Source organism: Macaca mulatta, chromosome 7, assembly GCF_049350105.2.
Source record: "Macaca mulatta isolate MMU2019108-1 chromosome 7, T2T-MMU8v2.0, whole genome shotgun sequence".
NCBI classification, from domain to species: domain Eukaryota; kingdom Metazoa; phylum Chordata; class Mammalia; order Primates; family Cercopithecidae; genus Macaca; species Macaca mulatta.
In genome coordinates, this window is record NC_133412.1 from 145,110,959 (window position 1) to 145,134,897 (window position 23,939).

At 39.6% G+C, this 23,939-nt stretch overlaps 1 protein-coding gene across 13 annotated transcripts in view; it reads left to right on the forward strand.

The window, feature by feature from the left end:
* The window catches only part of RGS6 (regulator of G protein signaling 6), a 633,391-nt gene that overhangs the window by 32,523 nt on the left and 576,929 nt on the right, over nt 1-23,939 (forward strand). For 12 of the 13 annotated variants that reach the window (XM_077937729.1, XM_077937733.1, XM_015144012.3 and 9 more), the window contains exon 2: nt 874-977. In XM_077937729.1, coding sequence (XP_077793855.1) covers nt 894-977 — 84 coding nt within the window. In that variant the 5' untranslated portion in view covers nt 874-893. 13 annotated transcript variants of the gene reach the window in all.

The window sequence follows — 23,939 nt, forward strand, 5'->3', positions numbered from 1 at the left end:
ATTACAGGCTTGAGCCACAGCGCCCGGCCCCACTAAGCTGTTTTCAACAGTGACTGTATCATTTTACATTCCTACCAGCAATGTTTGAGGATTCTGATTTCCCTATATCCTTGCCAAGACTTACTTGAGGGGTTTTTTTTTTAAATTATAATAATCTTAATGGGTATGAAGTGGTATCTCCTTGTGGTCTGGATTTTGATTTCCCTAATAAAATATTCATATTTTAATGCATAGAATTAATCAGAAAATGAGCTTTGGCAAGGTGAGCTCAACAGCAAAATGATTGGCTTCATTTGTCCTCAGGAGGTTATTTAAGACTGCCGCAGCTGGGTGCAGTGGCTCATGCCTGTAATCCCAGCAGTTTGGGAGGCTGAGGCTGGTGCATCACCTGAGGTCAGGAGTTTGTGACCAGCCTGACCAACATGGAGAAACCCCGTCTCTACTAAAAATACAAAAATAGCTGGGCGTGGTGGCACATGCCTGTAATCCCAGCTACTCGGGAGCCTGAGGCAGGAGAATCTCTTGAACCCAGGAGGCGGAGGTTTCAGAGAGCCGGGATCGCACCACTGCACTCCAGCCCTGGCAACAAGAGCAAAACTCCGTCTCAAAAAAAAAAAACAACAACAAAGACTGCCGTATATTCACTCCTGAGGTGTGCGATTCTGAGCTGAAAATCAACAACATGTTGTTTGGGGATTAGAAGAATATTTGTGGATAGTAAGACTACAATCATTCCCTAACTTAAAAAAAAAAAATCACGTAATATGTTTTGTGTTCATGGCATCTGCCAAAAGTTTCTTAATTCTTTACATTTCAAAGCCCTCTTTATATAATTCCTTCATGACTTAATGGTCTATTCATTTATTTTTGCAGTGTGAGTGAAGAGACTCAGGATGGCTCAGGGACCCGGGGATCAAAGAGCAGTGGGGATTGCTGACCCAGAGGAGAGTTCTCCAAACATGATCGTCTACTGCAAAGTAAGGCATCTGGTCAAGTGCCGTGCATGCTGCCCCTGTGGACTGTTGTGTTCTGTGTAGGGTTGACAAAAAGACAAATGTTTTTTTCTGCCTAAACTGCCTTACTGATAGATGCATATTTTCTTCTCACATCCTCTGGTTCTCTAGTTCTAAAATTCAAGGAAGTTCATACTTGAGCACTTGGCATTTAACACTTGAAAAATATTATGCCATTTAGTTTTCTTTAAACCCAAAGGTTGCCTAAGCAATGCAGATGGGGAAGACACATTCTCCTTCAGTGGAAAGGCCTTAGTGTAAGATGTATGAACTGAAAGTTCTTCAAACTCATAGTATGTACAAAATCTGGGCTGAATGCTGTAGGAGATACAGAGGTATATTTGTATGAGATGATTACAGTTGGTAGGAGACATAAGATGCACACAAATAACTGTTGTAGAGTCTAAATGTTAATTTCCAAAATAGACGTGCAAGTAGTGTGTTATATAATTTCAGAGCAGGAGGCCAGTTCTCCCAGCCTCAGAGGTGAGAATGGGCTTGTGGAAGAATGGTCTTTGAACTCAGTTTTAAAATATGTGCACGATTGCTTTATGTGGAAAGCAGAGAGGAAGAATGTACCAGGTGATAAGATGTTTCAGCAAGGGCACAGAACTGAGGAAAGTAACAGCAACCAGAACTGGTTAGCTTGGGCATAGGATGCATTACAAGGAGTAAACGAAGGTAGAATTTTGGGAAGAGAGGCTGGCTGGAGCCAGATGTTAGTGTTGAATTAGGCAATTTAATCGTGAAAAACTTTTGTGCCAAGAGTTGCAAGATTGAGATCTCTTTGGGATGACGACTCTTGCCCCAGTGTGCTGAATGGATGGTTATCAAGATAGAGCGGAGGCTCTAGGAGAGAGAGATTTCTGTGTCTGTGTGAAAGGTAAGGAGGGAAAGGAGAGACTAATTCAACTTGTGAAATCACCTTCAGAATTGAGAGAAACTGATAAGAGGAATTAAAGTCCGGATTAAAAATGACTTGGAAACTGAAGGAATATAGGTGGCAAGTAGGGAGTCAAAGATGACTAGGTTTTTGACCTTGGGTGAATGAAAATCATTAGTGCTATTAATTCAAATTGAGATATTTGGAAAATGAATACATTTTAAAGGAAGAAAATGGCACTTAAGTTTATTTTAGTACCTGCTGAATTTGACACAATTGCTTCTTATTGTACACCTTTTTAATGTTTGCACGTTTGTGAAAATTTAACCTAACTATCTTATATGTTAATAAGGAAATAAGTTAATGTTCATTTCACTAACTACTTGAATTTCTGCTCAGTTCTGTGCATTCTGAGAGGCTCTGTGTATTACTTGTATGGGCAATGTGGAACTAGATATTCCTGGATGATCAATATGGTGAATTTTTCTCTTTTCCTTGTAAAAATAGAGTTCTCAAATTATTCTTGCTTTGAGTGTAAAATTCTGTAATTCTTTGCTTTGCAAGAGAATGTCTAGATAACCCATCTATAAGAATGATGCTTATTAAATTGCAGTAAAGAAAAAAATAGATTAATGGGGCTGAGCAATTAGTGAAACATACAGAATAATAGACATTGAGTCATTGTTACTTTCTTAACCCACCCCCATACTGGGAGACCCCGTGCCAGGCTGGTAGGAACATGGGCTTTGGAGTGAGACTTAGGTTAAAATTCCAACTTTACCACTCTTTAGCAATGTGACTGTAAGTTAGTTCTTTAACTTCCATGAGCCATAGTGTTTTCATCTGTAAAAAGAAAAAAAAAAAAAAGTAGGAGGAAGGTAATTATGAAGATCACTTTATATAAATTGAATGAGGCATCTTATATCCTATTTAGACCACAGTGTGGTCCATAATGAATATCTCTTTTTCTTTTCATGTTTAGGTCTTGTAGAGATAGTGACACTTAGAGAGAAAATAAATGATAAAATCTCTAAATGTTGGTGCTGTTAATAAGTTGTCTAGAGCAAATTTAAACAGTGAGTTTTTTTAAGACACAGGAAAACAACAAAAATATTTTTATATTCTTCAGAGGATTACAAATTCATGGATTATTAAAGAATAAGAAATGCAAAGGTCATGTAACCCAACCACCTTTCTACTAGAATGTTTGTATTATGTTTACAGGAAAAAAAAAACTTCCTGCAGGTTTATGAGAACTTGGTTTTTACTTTTTGGGTGGTAGTAAGGGGCTCTTTTCTGGTTTAATTTAGTAACAAACACGTCAACTGCTGTAGTTCTTTAGAGAAATGACAACTAGTAATGAAAATATATCTTTCATGTGACAAACTTGTATAGAGAGTATATATATGTTCATGTGTATTTGCTATATTAATTACCATAAAAGGGACATTGAATTGGTTCAGTCTGTTAGAAAGAAAGACACACTTATTGCACAGTGTGAGCTCAGACCCTGACACCATTTTAAACCTAGTTAACCTTACTGACTTAAACCATGCTTGTACTTGAACTATGGGATTTTCATATAGTTTTCTTCTCCTGATGCTGTAGGCTGCCCTTTGGCTACAACCAAGAATTTACCTGCTGTAGGACGTTGTCCTCAAGGTATCATCGGTAAAGGTTGGATTTTGAAGCCAGTGGCAATTCAAAGCATTTTCTTTGGAAGTCCTTTAGTGTAATCATTTATTCAAAGTCGTAGCCATAAACCCAAACCTTTCCTTAGATACCCACGACTAAAATTTACATTTAAAAAATTGTGCTTTCATTTTTGTTTTCTTTCTCTTGTTTGTTTGTTTTTTTCTCTTGTTGTCAGACACTTTCAGTGTGAAATTTTTGCTTGGACTGCATTGTGTTGATTCAGATGCTGACATTTAAAAAGCCAAATCTAGAGAAATGAAGCTTTTGGGTAAACTTTCGAGTAATAAGTGGATGATTATGTCTATAATGTTGTTGTGACTTTTAAATGACATTTAGGATGGTAACCTCTTGATATATGAGTAATCATGGGTGGGTTTTTAAAGCCCATGCTTTTCAGAACACTCTTCATTTCCTTTTCATGTTTTCATGTCATTAACTGTGACAAGTTGTACTTTCCCAAGGCATGACTTATTTATTGACTTGAACAGACTTTCTAATTTAGTTTTTCATCCTTCATATTCACAGTTTGGATTGGAGGTGTGTATGAAAAATGTATTGGTCACATTAAAAATCTATTTAAAAGAAAACCTTAATTATTCATGAAGACACCCAGACCTGTTAACCTTTTTTATATTCCTGTATCCTTAGGATCCTGAGTTATTGAATTGCCCAGTGTAATGATGATATTTGAACCTAGCTATACATCACATCATTTAGGGTGCTTTATAAAAATGTTAATCCTCAAAGGACCCCCTCTACAAGGTATTTCTATTTAATCGGTCTGAGCTGGGTCCTAGGAATCTGAGTTTCAAGATGTTCTCAGGAGAATCTGATGCCCAACAAAGTTTGAAAAGCACTGACTTAGTCTTTCACAATATCCAGGCATAGTATGTGTTGCAAAGTGATGAGAGAGTTGGTGTTTTGAATTAGATTTTTGATTTCATAATTATTTGTAGATCTCTCAAGACATGGAAGAACCAAGCTCTTGTCATAGGGATTTTAGTAGCTTTTCCTTAGAGATTTTCTAGTCTTATTTTATAGATGAAAGAACTAAAAGTATAGAGAGGGTGAGTAACTTAAGGTTCCTCAGCACTTTCCCATGGAAGCCATGATGGTGTCCAGGGAGCCTGGCCCCTCCAGTCAGTTGCCTTTCTAGCACCCTATGCGACTACCATGTTTTCAATGACAGACTACTGTTACCACATTGTTGGAGCTGAGTAGCAATGGGGCACGTTAAATTAATGAAAATAATATGTGACAGGTCTTTGGCTTTCATGCTTATTCTGGGAGAGTTGACTTGGATTAATGTCTCATTTTTAATGCTGAAGTTTCATTCTACTCTGGTGCTTTTGCTTCTCGGGTAAAAATTTTCTAAAATGTTTACCCTCTTTTATAGGTAAGATGGCTTTTGAGTAAGAGCAAGTTGCTTTCTGATCTTGTTTGGATCTTTGGTGTTAACAATGCCTCTTGACAAAGTTCTTCTAACTAGACTGGTAATTTGATTTGTCTGGGTCAGGAGGCATGGAAGATGTCACACAGAGAGCTGGAGGCTCTGCCTGTCTGGTCCCAGCTCTGTGTGGAGAACTTCATTTTCCCGATTCTACTTCTTGTTTTGTTTTCTACCTTCTTCATTCTTTTCCTCCTTCCTTCTCAATTATGAGATACTTCTAACACAAAAAGAATATATTCAGTGTCCATGTAAGGTAGAAAGAAGAATTAAAAAATGAATTATATGCACTTACCGTTAGCTTAGTAAATAAAATATAATACTTTGGCCTCATTTCCTCTTCTGTAAAGGGAGGAAATTGGCCTAAAAATGTGCCAAATACCTTTCTGCAATGATTTCAAAGTTCCATTCTATAACTTTTTGATCGTTCATAAGTCAGTACACTTCCCTGATATCAAAACAATGTTGTGAGACTATATGCACTTTTAAAGGTCTTTTGAGCTTGTAAAGAAATATTTTAGATAGTTCTAGATAATCTAAATTGGATTGAGATAAAGCCCAATTAAGTCAGGCATTAGAAGAAAAAGTTTTAATTGTAATGATTTAATATTCAACAGTGAAAGTTAGATGACATCTTCTTGGTGGCAACCTGTTTCTTTGTCTTGCCAATAACATTTAAGACATTAATAAAATTATTTTGTAGTACTAATTACATGTTATATACGTAACAGAAGTGGTGTTTAAGTAGCAACACTGTACATTGCCAGTAGCATATAGTGTCATAGATGAAATAGGAGTTTTAGAGGAAGACAAAAAAAGCCAATGTTCTTGTATATCAAAGGGTTAGTTACATAGCCTCCTCATTGATGGCTTCCTTCACCCATTCATTTCTAGTTATCGACTCCTTTTCTGCTGGAATTTGAGTCTAGCCTTTATGTTGCTCTGATACCCCAAGGTCACTCTGCCTAATGATTTAGGGCCCTTGAAGTCCTGGGCAGTAGTTGGTTTATGTATACATCCAGAAAGTAAATGTTACACTATTTTAGTTACATTGGCTGTGGTATGCAGCAAGAAGGGAAAGATCTAGCCTGGAGGAATCCAGTGCTATGGAGGAAGCTAGGGACAGGGTGTGGTTTGGAATTCATAGGAGGCAGTGGTAGAAGCCAGCACAGTTGAGAGTCTGGGGACCTGCAGGTCCTGGTGACTAAGGCATGATGAGGATTAGAAACTGTCGAATCAGGAAATACATATTGAGTGTCATTTGTGTGCCAGACACTATTAGATGCTAGGAATGCAAGATGAGGACTGAGCCCTGAAGGAGCCCACAGGCCAGCTGGGGAGAGGTGGGGAACTAGACAATTACAGTGTTGGTAGAAGCAACTGAGGGTGTGGGAGGAGGTAGAGGGGTCATGTAGTCCATCCCAGAAGAGGGGATGATGATGTAGAAGACATCCAGAGGATTTGGCACCTTCTTCGATTCTTGAAAGATGACTAGGAATTAACCAGATGGAAAAGGAGAGAGAAGGTGTAGGAGGCAGGACTAGTGCCTGTAAAAGAGCAGATTTGTGATGTCATTCAGGAGACTTTAAGTGGTTGTTATGAAGCCAGGTTTCTGTGATGAAAGTTTGAGGAATAAGGCTAGATAGGTAGATTAGGGCCAGATCACAAAAGACCTTATGTATCCATGCCAAGGAGTTTAGACATTGTAAAAATATCTTCCCTTTGCACCTCCATACCCATGTTCAACTCCTTTGCATGCTGCTCTCTGCCCCAGAGGCTGAGCTGTGAGGACTACATTTACAGGGCTCCTGTGACCTTTGGGTTTCAGTTGGGTTTGGTTAGTAAAAGTCTGGAAAGAGATGGAAGGAAAGGAGAAGAGCAATGTCAGAGAATTTCTTCTCCTGGGTCTCACTCTGCAGAACCTTGCACTGCCATATCCCTCTACTGAAGTTTGTTGATTTTCGCAAGGCAGACTACTCTCCTCTTCTGGGTCCGAATCCTTTTTGTCTACTCATCCTTTTGGGTCTTGGGGTGGTTCCAGTTTGTATTTGTTATCTGTTGCTGTGTAACGGATTATCTCAAAACTCAATGGCTTAAAAACATTTATTATGTCACAGTTTCTGTGGGTTAGTAATCCAATTGCAGATTTTGTGAGTTCTCCAGCACAGTGTCTTTTAAAAGACTGTAATCAAGATGTTGACTGGGATTGTGGTTTCATCTGAAGTCTCAGCTGGGGAAAAGCCTACTCCCAAACTTACTTGTGTGACTGTTGGCTGGATTCAGTTCCTTAAGGGTTGTTGGAATGGTGGACTCAGTTCTTCATTGGCTGTTTGCCAGAGGCCAGTCTTAGTTATTTATTACATGTGTCTCTCCATAGTGCAGCTCATAACATGGCATTATTATTATTTTTTTCATCAGAGTGACAACAGGCAGAGAGGGAAGGTGAGTGGTAGGAGTCTTAGTGTTTTATAACCTAATTTTGGACACTTTTTTCTTTTTTTTAAATTATATTTTAAGTTCTAGGGCACATGTGCACAATGTGCAGGTTTGTTACATAGGTATACATGTGCCATGTTGCTTTGCTACACCCATCAACTCGTCATTTACATTAGGTATTTCTCCTAGTGCTGTCCCTCCCCCAGCCCAATTTTGGACATATTATCCCATCCCTTTTGAGAGTAAGAAGTCACTAGGTCCACCCCTAACCCAAGGTGAGGGATTTACACAAGGATGTGAATACCAAGATCCAGAATTCAGAAAATCTTTGTGGGCTATTTTGGAAACCATCTACCACACAGCTCTACTTCTGCTAGCCAGGGGTTTCTAAGTGTTTTTTTTTTTTGTTTGTTTGTTTTGTGTTTTTATTTGTTTTGTGTTTTTTTTTTTGTTTTTTAAATAATTTCCCTGTACCCTGGAACTCCTTTAAACTCGGTCCTTTTGGAAATACATTTTTCTTCAATTGTCCTATGTATATCTTCCATTTACCAGTAAGACCCTAACGAATGCAGGTATTATTGCACAAGCAAAGGGAAGCCATTGAGACTCTGCGTTTCTTGTTAAGGGAATTCTTCATGAAATGATTTGAAGCAGGGGAGTAATTTGTTCAAAGTGGAGAATGGGATTTGAAATGGGGAAGTCAATGTGGAGAAGATTCAGTGTGGAGATCGATGGGTGATCGATGTGGAGGGGTTCGGTGTGGAGGGAGAGTGTTGGAGAAGTGGTAGGATTGGAGGTAGGAGGATACTTTAGAGATTATACAGGAATCCAGGTGAGGAAAAATAATGTCCAAATCGGTGGCAGTGGTAATACAGATGGGAAGATGTGTCTGAGAGGTGTTTAGGTGGTTCAAGCAACAGGATTTGGTGACTGAGAAGACGTAGGGAGAATTTGAGAACAATGAGGAGGAATGAGAAGAAGTCTTTTCCCTAGGCTCTATCTGTGAGCTCTCAGAAAGTCTCCCGGGATAAAGTTTTGAAGCAAATACCTGTAGAACTGGATTGCCTTCCCCTCTCTTCACCATATGTAGATAAATTGAGAGAGCCCAGGAAAGAGTCTATAAATGGACGAGGATATTTGGGTATTTGTTCTGGTTGCCCCACTAGCTCACGTCTGGCCATGCATAAGTTGTTTCTACTTTTTGTTAAGTCTAGCTCTTTAATTTGTGAAGTGAGGGGTTAGCTATGCTAGGTGATCTCTAAAGCATTTTTTAGTTCTAACATTCTAGGTCTTTCGTACTCTAAAATAGAGAAACCCACATTTTATTATTTGTATTATTTCATAGCCTCCTTCACTTTATTTTTAATTTTCTTTAAAAAGTGAACCCAGCCAAAATTTTAAAAACAGGTAAGTCAGAATGTTTAAAACAAATGGCTTTTGGTCTTCAGCACTTAGGGCTTGTTTTTTGTTGGTTTTTTTTCTTCACTCTTTTTTTTTTTTTTTTAACATTAAATAAAATTCCTGGCCAGGTGCAGGGGCTCATGCCTGTAATCCCAACACTTTGGAAGGCCAAGGCAGGCCGATCACCTGAGGTCAGGAGTTCAAGATCAGGTTAGTCAACATGGTGAAACCCTGTCTCTACTAAAAATACAAAAATTAGCCAGGCGTGGTGGCACATGCCTGTAATCCCAGCTACTTGGGTGGCTGAGGCAGGAGAATCACTTGAGCCTGGGAGGCGGAAGCTACAGTGAGCAGAGATGGCACCACTGCACTCCAGCCTGGGTGACAGAGTAAGACTCTGTCTCAAAATACAATAAAATACAATAAAATATGATACAGTAAAATAAATTCTCAAGGACTAACTTAAGAAAGTGTTCAGGGTAACTAATTTAATTGTTCAGTCTGCATTTTAAGATTCCTTTCATTAAATTTTTTGAAACTTTTTTTATTGCCTTAGGAAAAAACTGTTCTGTTTTCCTTTTCCCCAGGATTATACTTGCTGGAAGAAAAGCTCCCCCATCACATTTTCTTGGTTGGCAGGAGACAGGCGTGCAGGCAAGTCCCAGACCAGTGGTATCAGTGTCCACAGATGAAAGGGATGGTATTTTTAGTGTGAGGAATAGCTCAGTGTGGTTTAGTATGATGCATTTCGATGAGTATAACTTTCTAATTTGAAAAGCCTTTGGTGTGTTTAAGTCTTCGTTTCATCTTTCCAATTTTTCCCCCTCATTTCTTTTCAAGGAGTCTAAGATTTTTCATTTTGGCAGGCAGTTGATCACTCTTGTTATTGATACTCCTTTTCAGTATTCTTACACTATGGAGAACCTGAATGGCTGTAAATTCCCTATTGGCAGGATTTTGAACAAGAAAAAATAAAAGCAAATAGATATCTGTGAAAGAAAAATATATACATTTTAAAATTATTGGAGGATAGAAGGATTACTTTTAAAAATTCTGTTAGTTTGCCAATTCAGATCAAAACAGAAAATGGACACTTTTTTTGATCAGCATTCTCTTTTCTAAAAACTTATTTCAATAAAGTAAAGAATATGCAAAGATATATATATAGATATAGATATAGACATACACCCACTCCAAAAGAATAGTGATATCTTTCTGGTAAATAATATCCAAAGTTTGGAAAGAAATCAAATATCCATTGAAAGGAAACTAATTTTAGGGGGATAGGATTCACATTTGGAATGATCTCAGAGTTAGTTAACTGGATTTCTGTTCTGGTCAACCTAATAATTGTCTTGAAAGGGAGATGGCTACTGACATTCTGGGATATGGTTAGGGAGAATGTTCTTTATTTTTAAAACCCTACAAGATTTTTTGATTTTTTAAAAATAAAATGTTTTGTCTTGTTTGTTAAATATGATGGTTATGTAGGTTTACTCAAAAGTGATTTTTTTCATTGTTCTTTGTTGTTTTCTGCATCTCTGTGCTTACATCTGAAATAATTTTTAGTATTTTCTTTAGTGCAGGTCTGCTGAAGATAAATTCTCTCAGTTTTTGTTTGTCTAAAATATTTTTGGGTCAGGCACTTTGGCTTATGCCTGTAATCCCAGCACTTGGGAGGCCAAGGCAGGAAGATCACTTGGCCCAAGAGTTTGAGGCCAGTCTGTGCAACATAGGGAGACAACGTCTCTACAAAAAGAAAGAAAGAAAAAAAATTAGCTATGCATGTTAGTGCATGCCTGTAGTCCCAGCTACTCAGGAGGTGGAGGTGGGAGAATCACTTGAGCCTGGGAAGTCAAGGCTGCAGTGAGCCATGATTGTGCCACCTCACTCTAGCCTGGGCAACAGAGTGAGGCATGGTTTCAAAGAAAAAAAGAAAGTCTTTGTTTCATCTTCATTTTGTGAAGGGTGTTTTTTCTAGATTTAGAATTCTAGATTGTCAGTTATTTTATTTATCATAACTGTCATTGTCTCTTGGCTTTCATTGTTTCTCTTGGGCAGTTAGCTGTAAGTTTTATTATTCCTCCTTCAAATGTAATCTGTTTTTTCCTTTGGCTGCTTTTAAGATTTATTTCACTTTGGTTTTAGCAGTTTTATTATGAGGTGTGATTTTCTTTTTAATTTATTCTTGTTAGAGCTTATAAGACTTCTTTTTTATTTGATTGGTGCTTGGGGATTCTGTTTTTTTTTCTTTTTTTGATGGAGTCTTGCTCTGTCACCCAGGCTGGAGTACAGTGGCATGATCTCGGCTCACTGCAACCTCTGCCTCCTGGGTTCAGGTGATTCTTCTGCTTCAGCCTCCCGGTAGCTGGGACTACAGGTGTGCACCACCACGCCCAGCTAATTTTTGTATTTTTAGTACAGTCGAGGTTTCACCATGTTGGCCAGGATGGTCTTGATCTCTTGAACTTGTGATCCACCTGCCTCGGCCTCCCAAAGTGCTGGGATTACAGGTGTGAGCCACCACGCCCAGCTGTGCTTGGGAGTTCTTAACCATTAACTTTTCAAATATTGTTTACGCCTAGTTTTCTCTTTTCTCTCTTCTTGGGATTGTGTTCATATGTTATGACATTTTTTTCCTCTATATATAGAAATATATTTCTTCATATATTTCTTATGCTCTTTTCTGTATTTTTTATTCCTTTGCCATTTTGTGCTTCAACATGGATATTTTCTACTGACTTATCCTCCAGTTCACTAATTCTCTCTTCACTATATTAGTAATCTGTGGTTAAAGCCATCCCATTGAATTTGTAACCTTAGTTATTGATTTTTAAGTTCTGAAATTTTCATTTAATTTCTTTTTATAGTTTCTAGTTTTCTGATAAACTTCTCTATTTTGTCATTTAATTCCTAAACATATTAATCATAATTGTTTCAAAGTCCATATCCGATACTTTAAAGTCTTTATCACTTGCTGAACTGTTTCTGCTAACCTTTTATTTCTTTTTTTTTTCTGTTTATTTTTTATTAAGTTCTGGGCATTATACAAATAATATAGAAGTCATTTATGGCTCTAGGACAATGTTATGTTACTTCTGAGAGAACTGAACTATTTTTTTCTTTTATGTCAGTCAAAATAGGAATGGATTACCTTAATCAAGTCAGACACAGAGATTACTTGTAGCTGGACTTCAGTTCTTGTTAGGGCTAGATATATTTCTAGATCACCTTTACTCTCTGTAGGGAGCCCTTCTGGTTCCAACCAAAACCCTGGGTGCCCTCCTCCTTGGAGGACTCTGACCTCTAATTTTTGTCCCTTAAACTCTGTGACACTGCTAAAAGCTCTGTTCAGCTTCTTGATCATGCCTTTTGTTTAAGGAATTGACAATGCCCTTGAGAGAAACAGGCAGCTCCAATTGCTGGGCTCATCTTCTTAGTTTTCTTCTTTCAGGTCATGGCCTCACAAATTCTTACTGTCTTGATTGCTTTCTAATGCCTTCAAACATGTTTGACAGAATGTTTTTCAGCATTTCCAGTTGCTGTCAGCAGGAGGGTGATCCTGAAATATCTAGTTAGCCATTGCCAGAAGTAGAACCCCATAACATTAGCCCTGAGAGAAGACGGATCCATCTTTTATAGTCTTGGTTTGCTCTTAAAATGTTTTAGAAAAGACATATCCTGAGTGTCTTAGTGGGCTAGGGTGATGGTGGTAGAGGTGAAGAAAAGTGAAACTTCCAGTATATTTAAAAAGTAGAATTAACCTGTGATTAGTTTTCGATGGAGATGAGAGAGGAGGATTGAAGGCTAATGGTCAGGATCTGGCCTGGGCATCTGGATGTTCAGTCACTAGGATCAGTGGTTGGGGGAGGGACACTGGAGCCTAAAGTCATCACAGTAGCAGAATGACATTCACCACAACCTAGTTATGTAAAACTCTAGACAGAGGGAATAAATGCAGGCAAATACCGCTAAATATGAAGTGAACCCAAAAAGAAGCTTTACCTGGAGGAAACCTTACCTGACTCCAGAAACCTTTTTGGTTTAGAAAACAGGAAGCAGCTTGTATCTGTCAGTATGACACTTTTGAACATTTCTGTATTAGTTTCCTAAGGTGCTGTAACAAAGCCCCACAAACTGTGTGGTTTAAGACAACAGGAATCTATTCTGTCACAGTTCAAGAGGATGGAACTCTGAAATTAAGGCATGGGCAGGGCTATGCTCCATTTGAAGGCTTAAGGGAGGTCCCCTTTCTTGCCTCTTCCTGGTTTTCTGTGGCTGCTGGAGATCCTTGGTGTTCCTTGGCTTGCAGCGGCATCACCTTGGTCTTCGCCTTTGTCCTACCTCACCTTCCTCATGTGCCTACCTCTGTGTTTCACATGGCTTTATAAGGACACTAGTTGTGGGATTTAGGCCTACATCCCCCTACACCCAATTGATTGTGACCTCATCTTAATGAATTACATCCGAAAGACCCTAATTTCCAAATGAACTTACATACACAAGTCCCAGGGTTTAGGACTACAAAATATCTTTTTGACAGACACAACTCAGTCCACAACAATTTCTAGTTTATCATTGCGTGAAGCTTAGGACTCTTTGCAAAGATCAAATGAACAAGTAGTGTACTTACTGAGTTGTTGCTTCTGACAAAGCACTGTGTGGGGAATAAAAAGTAGCATAGCACACAGTCTCTGTCCTAGACAACTTTACCATCCAACTGGGGAGACCAAGAGTGATGCAGAACTCAGGAGGAAAATAAGCTTTGGTTGGCCACCTACTATGTACCAGATACTGCAGTGGGTGCTGTACATATATTGAGCCATTTAATCATCAGAATAGCTTACTGGGTAAGTGGTGTTCACCCTATATTACAGATAAGGGAACTGAGTGTCAGAAGGAGTAAATAACTAGTATTAAGTGGTGCTATCAGGATTTGAATCTAGATTTGCTGTATTCTGAAGTCTGTGGTTTGGGGGAAGAAACTGAATTATGTTTTTTTTAAAAAAAGACTTAAAGCTGTTTGAAATTAACCATAAGAGAGTTATTGTGAGAGCTGGGTATGGTGGCATGCATCTGTAGTCCCAGCTACTGAGGAGGCTGAGATGGGAGGACTACTTAAGCCCAGGAGTTTGAGACCAGCCCGTGCAATACAGTGAGATCCTGTCTCAAAACAAACAAACAAACAAACAAGCAAACAAACGAAAAAGTGGGTGTGGACAAGGAAGGCTTATTGAGGAAGAAGAAATTTGAAGAGAAATAATCTGAACTGTATTTGTAAGACAGGGTGGGAGTTGGCCGGTGGAAAAGAGCCAAAAACTGATTCCAGGTAATGGGAGCTACGTGAACCAAGGCAAGGTGATAGAAAATATCAGATGTATTTAGGAGAAAACATATTTTATAATACTACATATAAGATATGTGCTTTATGTAATTATAGCCTCATTCTTCATATGGAGACCTTGAAGCAAGAAAACAAACATTTTTAGCTCTGTAGCTCACATGGTAAGGTATTGGCAAAGCTGAACCTTCTGCCAATTAATTTTTTTTCCATTCCTCTTCAGAAATAATCATTTTCCATTTAAAAAGTAATAATTCAATTTCGAAAGAATCAAAGCATAAAGTAGAGAAAAAAACTCACATATTCCTATCATGCAAATATGACTAAAGTTAACATTTTGGTCTGTTCCTCCCAGTCTCTGAATTTGTATCAGTAGTATACATAACACATTAACCTAGAGGGTAATCATAGTGTATGTGCTATTTTATGCTTCTCTACCATAGCCTAAGCACTAATCTGTGCCGTAACATGTCATCATTATCATAGTTTTATTTATTTATTTATTTATTTATTTATTTATTTATTTATTTATATATTTTTGAGATGGAGTCTTGCTCTGTCACCAGGCTGGAGTACAGCGGTGCAATCTTGGCTCACTGCAACCACCGCCTCCTGGGTTCAAGTGATTCTCCTGCCTCAGCTTCCCGAGTACCTAGGACTACAGGCATGCACCACCATGCCCAGCTAATTTTTGTATTTTTAGTAGAGACGGGGTTTCAGCATGTTGGCCAGAATGGTCTTGATCTCTTGACCTCGTGATCCGCCCACCTTGGCCTCCCAAAGTGCGGGGATTACAGACGTGAGCCACCGTACCTGGCTATCATAGTTTTAAAGGTTGAATAATATTCTAAGTAGATAATGTACAATAATTTACTTATTTAGAGTTTGTTATTAATAGCAAATTAAAAAATTCCTAGGTCAAAATGTGTGACCTGTGTTACAACTCCTATTATATATATGATTTTCTGGAAGGTCAATATTGATTTCAGCATTATATATAGACTGGGTTTCTCTGGGTGGTTGTAAAAGGTCTATGTCATTGAACTACAGAAAGAGGGTGAGGGGATTTCTAACAATTAGAGCCAGTGTTTTCTTCACCTCTAAACCACACCCCCATCCTAGTGTCCGCCTGGCTTTGCAACACCACCCTTATCCTGAGAGCTTCATTGACGCCGGGGGATATTTAGAAATTTTCAACTTGGAACCCTTCCAAGACATTTGCTATTTTATTCTCTATTTGTTTTTCTTAAGCAACTGACTAAATAAGAATAACATTTCAACCTCTTTCCACTCCCCCCAGCATTTTTTCCTGCCTGTGCCACCTCTGCCTAGAGTTTAACCATGGGGGTGCTTCTTATAGTTTAAAGCTAAATACAAAAGCACAGTTCTGAGAAGCAGCCAAGTTCTGCAGCCAAGTTTGAAGAATAAAACTTTAAAACAGCTCTTCTGTCACACACTTGAGAGGGGAGGCAGGCTTTGCTATAAATAAGTCACATTCCATTTCTATCTCATCCTTTGCAGTCCTCTTGGGTAATGCTTTTTGTATATGACTACAGTGTTCTCGAACTGCCCACTCACCCCTTTCAGCCTTCCATTTTATGCCTCACTTTATTTAAATGTTCAGTAGTTTTGGAGTTTAGGGGCCCTGCATGAAAGAGGAGTAGACCTTTCCTTTCATTCTTCAGGCTTAGATGTAATGAGGTTCAGTGGCTAACTTATTAGAAACTGCACTTTCTCTTTGTCTGTAACATTCTCAGCAGCTGCCTGGATTAGTTTCCTGTTGCTGCCATAACAAATTGCCACAAATGTAATGGCTTAAAACAAGGCCAGGCATAGTGGTGCATGCCTGTAATTCTAGCACTTTGGGAGGCTGAGATGGGCAGATTGCTTAAGCTCAGGAGTTCAAGACTGCCTGGCCAACATGGCGAGACCCCATCTCTATTAAAAAAAAAAATACAAAAATTTTCTGGGTGTGGTGGCACGCACCTGTAATCTCAACTACTCAGGAGGCTGAGGTGGGAGGATCACCTGAGCCTGGGGAGGTCAAGGCTGCAGTGAACCATGATCATGCCACTGCACTCCAGCCTGGGTGACAGAGTGAGACCCTGTCTCAAAAAACAAAAAACCCAGAAACCCCACAGATGCATTTTCTTATAGTTCTGGAGATCAGGAGTGTGAAATGATCTGGCAGAGCTGCATGCCCTCAGGGGGCTGTAGGAGAATTCATTTCCTCCCCTTTTCCAGCTTTTAGAGGCTACCTACATTCCCTAAGTCATAGCCCCACATCACTCCCACTTCTGCTCTTGGCATCATATTTCCTTCTCCGACTCTGACCCTCTTTTCTCTCTCTTATAGGACCCCCTGTGATTACGTAGAGCCCACACACATAATCCAGGGGTACCTCCCAATCTCAGAGTCCTTAACTTAGTCCCACCTGCAGAGTCTCTTTTGCCAAGTCAAGTAACAGGTTTGTGGGATTAGGGTGTGGACATCTTTGGAGGGCTGTTATTCTACTTATCACACTGTCTTAGAAAAGGAAAGGAAAACAATTTTGGAATTTTTGTCTTTTTCATAGCTAGGGAGGGGGTACGCTGAAGTTTTGTTTTTCCTTTCTGTATTCGTGATGGTTGATATGTGGCAATCTACACTAAGTCTGAGATGTCTGTTTGTATTGGCCGAAGTTCATTGGAGGGCAGAAAAGAGGAGAGTTTCAGAGACTGGCAGTGAAGATGGGAGGGTGGCTTAGTTAAAGACCTTCACGCCTTGCTCACTGGGTGCTCCCGTTAGACCCCACTCGGGGCACAAACAAGCCCGTGCCATCGAGAAGTGACTGAGCAGATACATTCAAAATGAATAAAGGAATATCTCATTCACTGTAGTCCCATCCAGTGTGAATTCCTTATAGGACTATTTGTCTCTGATCACTTAATATATTTTTTTATTTTTTGAGACAGAATCTCACTCTGTTCCCCAGGCTGGAGTATAGTGGTGTGATCTCGGCTCACTCAGCCTTGACCACTGGGGCTTGATCCTCCCATCTCAGCCTCCCCATAGCTGGGACTACAGGCATGCACCACCATACCTGGCTAATTTTTAAACTTTTTTTGTAGAGACAGGGTCTCACTGTGCTGCCCTGGCTGGGCTTGAACTCCTGGGCTCAAGTATATCCGCCCACCTCAGCATCCCAACATGCTGAGATTACAGGTGTGAGCCACCACGTTTGTCTATATTTTTAAAAATATTAATTATGATACTAAATAATACAGTGAATAAATAACCTTCTCATGGCTGTCCAGCTGGCACAGTAGAAGACTTTATGTGTTTTTTTCAAACGATGAAAGTGCTGGCAAAGAGCACTTCCCTGAGCTTGAGAGACATGTGCCAATCTGCTTGTTGACTCTGCCAAGGCCTCTCTTTCCATCATTTTCCATGTTCTGGTCAGGAGTTGTGATATATAGTGGCTGACAAAAGGTGCACAAGTGATAGTTGGTGGCCAGTCTGCCAGGGAAAAGTCTGACCCTGGGTAGTAATGTGATTCAAGGTAGATGGGCCCCTTGGAGGAGCTAGTAAGGAAACAGATGATAAAGTGTAACTGTTAGTGAGTGAGCACGGAGTGAGCATTTTCTTTCTGAAGGGAGTTATTACTTCATTGCGTTGCTGGGAAGGAGGGGTCAGCAGTTGAAACAAAAGCCTCCCGTGGCTGATGACATGTTACAACTTTAGGATCGTTGTCAGCAAACAGCTTGCCCTTGGGCCTGATCTGTCCCCAGCCTTTGATCCCTTGACCCTCAGGATGGTTTCTACATTTTGCAATGGTTGAAAAACTTTAAAAGAGAAGCCATATTTTGTGATATGTGAACGTTATGTGAAATTCAAATTTCAGTGTCTGTATATCAAGTTTTATTGAAACACAGCCACATCATTTGTTTATGAATTATCTATGGCTTTTTTTTGAGCTACCACGGAGGAGTTGAGTGGTTGTGACAGAGACTGTCCGTATGACCGGTGAAGCCTAAAATATTTACTAACTAGCTTTTTACAGAGAAGTTTGCAGCTTCTGTTTTAGGAGATTTGAAAGAGACTGAAAAAGCATCCGCAAATGTCCTTGTTGGGACAATATTTCCATAGGAACCAAGACCCAGTGATTCCATGTGGTGCTGATTTATTTCCAGGAACCCATGGAGGGTCTAACTGGGGAGGGGGTATACAAGATAAGTTAGAAACCAGTGCACATTCCTGTACTACAAAAAACATACGAGATCTGCCATTCACCCCTCAAATAATATGATTTCTTTACTGAGGGGTCACATAATTGATGCCAGTACATAATTGATGAGATTTTTTGTTTGTTTTCTAAATAAAAAACGGGCATATTGAGCTGCTGGAAGTGTTGAGTTGGGTGTTCTGAAATATCCCACTCGGATATTCCACTTATGGCTGGCTACCTCCATCTCAGATGCAATGTCCAAATGGCTGTCATTTCTGCAGGACCCACTTTGTGCCAGGCATTGGGCCAGTGCTTTGGGCACGTGAATTGCTCACACTTACAGCACTGCTGTAAAGTCATTGTGATTCCCATGCTGCATGTGAAGAAAGGAGCTTACACTGGGTAAACCCATGCCTGGGGCTCCCCCGTAAGTGGGAATCCCGAGTTGCGGGTCAGTCTATCTCTTCTTCACAGAGCATGCTCTCTTCACAAGACCTGGAAGGAACAAGACAACCACCTGGGGAGCTGCTTACTTCTGATCTTTCCTCTGGGATGCCAGGGCTATCACAACCTCATAGGCAAGATGCTCTAATCACTGAGTTATGGTGTTCAGTGATAATATCGACTTCCATTTTTATAATTTCTTCTAGCACTCTGCATCCTGCATGTTATATTTGTCAAAGGCCTCTGAAAAACATAAGGCAGACCTATCTATCTCTGCTTTGTAAATGAGGAAACTGAAGCTCAGAGGTAAGGAGGCCTGTCTAGGCTCAACCAGCTTTTAGTGGTAGAGCCAGACCTCCTGACCTGGGGTCTGGTGCCTGTACACTACTTCCCATGGGCCAGGCCTACAGGAATAGAGCTGCATCACTCACACTTACCTTAGCAGAGGCTGTGATAGACTGTAAGCCGTATGGTTAGTAAGTTTATCAGTGAACCTCAGGTCATCAGCTGACCTCCAGAGACCAATTTCACATTGTAGTCTCTGTAAATTGTTTCACAGTTTACAGTCGTGACTCTGCTGAATGCAGTGTACCTTTCTCTTCCCTATTACCACATCCATTGCTTGAGTTTCAGTCCCACCTTAGTCCATTTTGTGTTGCTATAAAGGAGTACCAGACACTGGGTATAAAGAAAAGAGATTATTTAGCTCACAGTTCTGCAGGTGTATAAGAAGCATGGCACCAGCATCAACATGTCAGAGAAGGTCAAAGGGGAAGTAAGTACGTGTGAAGAGACACCATACCCAAAGGGCATCCTGGCTTTATATAGTAATAAACCAACCTCATCCCATCTCGCCTGAGTGAGAACAGCAGCACAGCTCTAAGTCATTCATGAGGGATGTACGCCCATAACTCAAACGTTTCCACCTAGGCCCCACCTTCTGACACCACCACAGTGGGGAGCAAATTTCAACATGAGATTTGGTGGGGACCAAAAAACCCCATATCCAAACCATAGCAAGCCCCAAACCAAACCAAAAGCAGATCCCCATTCATGGTTCCCCTTCCCACATGGTACCGAATGAGAAAGGGCTGAAGTCATGTGTTCTGCTCAGAAAAAGGCTGAGAAGTTATTGGGAAACACATCTTCAAGTGTTTGTCTCCTTTGGGACATGGGAATATGTTATTAACCAGGACAGCTGCTCACAGCTGCACAGGGATGTATTAAAACAGCTCGTTTAAGGCAAATTTTAAGTAATGGAGAGGATCATTCCTGGACACAATTTCACAAGCATTCTGTCTTGGTTTTACCCCAATCTCTGCATGTTCCTTCTTAGTCTTCATTCCTGGGGCAGCTTCCTCTGCCCACCTCATGAAACTTTGGCTCCTTCTCTTCTGTATGCTGTTCAAGGGCCATGTTCTCCTCTCTGCATGCCGAGTTGAGGATCCCCAAATTGCTATCCTCTCTCCAAACTCCAAATGCCTATATCCAGCTGCCAAAAAGGCATCTCATTTGAATCTGCCTCACTTACCACAAACATAACAGATAGAACATAGCTTATTTCTTGCCCTCCCAAAACTGTTTTCCCTCTGAGCTTCAGTGCTTGGTGTAGCATCCTCCACACAGTTAGCATCTGAGGCAAAACCCGAACCTGATTCTCCTTGACAGGCATTATCACTCACCACTCTATGCCCTATGAAAATGACAGGCCATGTGAATCCAATGCCATGTAAATCCAATGCCATGTAAAAAAAGATAACATTTTCTGTTTGTCTCCCTAGGGTATTATAAATGCTTGGCACCAAGTAGGTGATAAATAAATGTGAAGGACAGACCTGTTGATTAAGCATTTCTGAGACATACCCTTTATCTGTCTCAGATGAGATTCTCTGCCACATAGCTTATCCTTATATTAGGTGGATTGTGTAACTCTGAGGTTCAAACATTGGTTATTGCCTCTAAACCTTGCACAGTTATTTATCTCGGAACTATTGAGTTTGGTGGCTGTCCCCATCATGTAACAATTCTGCTATTACATTCCCTTGCTTGTTTTCTTCCTTCCCTCTCTCCTCATCTTCCGCATTCCTATCTGTGAGAGAGGATGAGAAAAACAGACAAGAAGACAAATCCATATTTCTCTCACCAATGAAAAATACCTTTCCATTCTGTTTTTAGCATTAAATGTGGTATTTGCCCTCTGTGTCTCAATTAAAACAGGTTATTTCCTTCTTAGTTCATTCCTTTTATATATTTTTTCTTGTTTCAGAAACGGTTCAAGTTAATTGTAAAAGAAAAATTCAGAAATTATAGATAAGCCCAAAGAAATAAATAAAATATGTAACAACCCTCTGCTCAGAGAGTTGTGGTTAACTTTTGAAGTACCTACTTCCATACTTTTTAAAAATATACATATTTTAACAGAAATAGAGACTTACTGTACTTGCTGTTGGGAAACTTCTTGTCATTTAATAGATTAAGAATATTTTCTTGTGACAGTCAGTATTCCTCTAGACCAGCAATTGGATCACTTTGTTTAAAGGGCCACATAGTAACTGTTTTAGGCTTTGTGGGACTTACTATCTCTTTCAACTAATCAACTCTGCTGTTATAAGTGCAGAAGCATTCACAGAAAGTGTGTAAATGAATGGACATGGCTGTGTTCTAATAAAACTTTATGAAAACAGGCAATGAGCTAGATTTGGCCCATGGGCTGGGCTGTAGTTTGTCTATGCTCTGTGCTTGTCTAGAATATGTTTTCTCGCTCTGTCACCCAGGCTGGAGTGCAGTGGCGTGATCTAGGCTTACTGCAACCTCTACCTCCTGGGTTCAAGGGATTCTCCTGCCTTAGCCTCCTGAATAGCTGGGACTATAGGACTGCACCGCCATGTTTGGCTAATTTTTTTGTATTTTTAGTATAGACAGAGTTTCGCCATGTCGGCCAGACTGGTCTCAAACTCCTGACCTCAAATGATCCTACCACCTTGGCCTCCCAAAGTGTTGGGATTACAGGCGTGAGCCATCACACTCCACTAGAATGTCATTTTTAATGCCTAAATAGTGTTCTATTTTATTGATATATCATTATTTACTTAACCAGTCAGAGTAATAGCTAACATTGTTTGAGGCCTTACTGTGTGCTTGCAACATTGCTGCGTTTGTTCTATTTGCATTCTCACTTATACCTGCCCACAGCGCTGTGCAGTGTAGGTATTATTCTTTCTATTTAACAGATGAGGGAACTTGGATAAAGAACAAGTAGGTAATTTGCCTAAGGTTAGATGGTTAGTAAATAGAAAACTCAAAATTTAAATTTGTTTGATTTTTAGAGGCCATGCTCTTAACTACTCATTATGTTTTTATACACATTAGTAATTATTTGCTTGGATAAATTCCTAGCTTTAGAATAACACATGCATTTTAAGGTTTTGATATTGGTTGTCAGGTTGATATATATGGCCAAGTCATATTTCTCGAGTAGTATATAGCAGGGCTGTGTTTCTACACCCTTATCTATAACAAGGACTCTTTTGACTCTTTGCTGCTTTAATAGGTAAAACAAGCTTCATCTTTTTTTTTATCTTAGGCATATTGTCCTCTATATTTCTTCTAAGGTGAGTGTCTCGTGCATATTCTTTCCCCATTGTTCAATAAGAGCATTTGTCTTCTCTATTAATTTGTTGGAGCCTTTTATGTAAGGGACTTCTGTGGTTTTTAAGTTGATGCTACATGATGTGTTATGAACATGACCTTTTACTTTAAGGAGATGTTGTCTTTACAATTGAAGAGAATTAAATGGAAAAGTATTTAGTTTTAACACAGCATTAGTTAGACTCCTGGAATTGAAAAAATTCCCAGAAACTGTAAGGTAAGAGAGAACTTATTCCTGTTGGGGAACTTGTCCCTTTAGTTTCTATCTCTTAAGTACTGGAATTTGTGTTCTTTCATTGGAACTATTGCTTTGCTGTGGCCATGGCAACATGTCTTAGCTGCCATGAACAGCACACACTTTGACAAAATATTTTTTTAGAGAGTGGCTTTTAGATGGAATTCATTATCCAAAGTATTCATGGAGTCTAGATGAATTAATGGATGGTAGACCCATATTTTTATAATAATGACAGTAATAATAATGAAATGAATAGTTACTATCTATTGATCCCTTACTGTATTCCAGCCACAATGCTGTGTTTTATATTATTTCATTTGATCTTCATGATAATCTTATGTCGTAGATATTGTTGTTATTCCTACTTTACACATAAAGAAATTAACAGAAAAGTTCAGTGGCTTGCTCTGGCTTATACAGCTGGCGAGTAGTGGAGTTTGACCTTGACCTTAACCTTGATTTTCTACTGCCTGAGTCTTACAGGTTTATTATAGCCTTTAGGGTATATACTGAATTCAACAGCGGTAGCATGAATGGCAAATCTTGATGCCATCTAGAGTCTAAGATGGTGCTAGCATCCATGGGCCACAGTGAGTCTGACCCAGAATTTCATAACTCATATTATTATGAAATCAGAGTTCTGAAGCTTATTGGATTAGAAGAGCACGAGGGGGTAGATGCCCCAATATATTCTAATTTCTCTTGAGGACCACCAAATTGGCAGAGCGTCTCTGATGGGGAAAAGGAAGAGTCAGAAGGCATCTTAGCCTCTAGGACAGAAGAGCCATTTTTATTGGCCACAAAAGTTACCCCTAGTTGCCTACAAATTTATATCTGAACTCCTTATCCTGCCAATTCAGGGTTCTACAAACTGACGCCAAACTGTAGTTTAGTCTTCTATCACATGACTACATTATACATACCTGATTATCTGGGCAAACAGACCTGATCCAAACACAGTTTGTACTTTCCTTTCCTTTCCTTTCCTTTCCTTTCCTTTCCTTTCCTTTCCTTTCCTTTCCTTTCCTTTCCTTTCCTTTCCTTTGTTTAGCCTGTTCCGTCTACTTGGGGTGTCTTTGATTTCTCCAACCCCAGTCTCCTGCTGTTAGAATTCAGGGCCTCCCTCAATCCCAGAGTTAAGTACTACCTAACGAAGAATTTTTTATTTTTACAGACAAAAGCAATT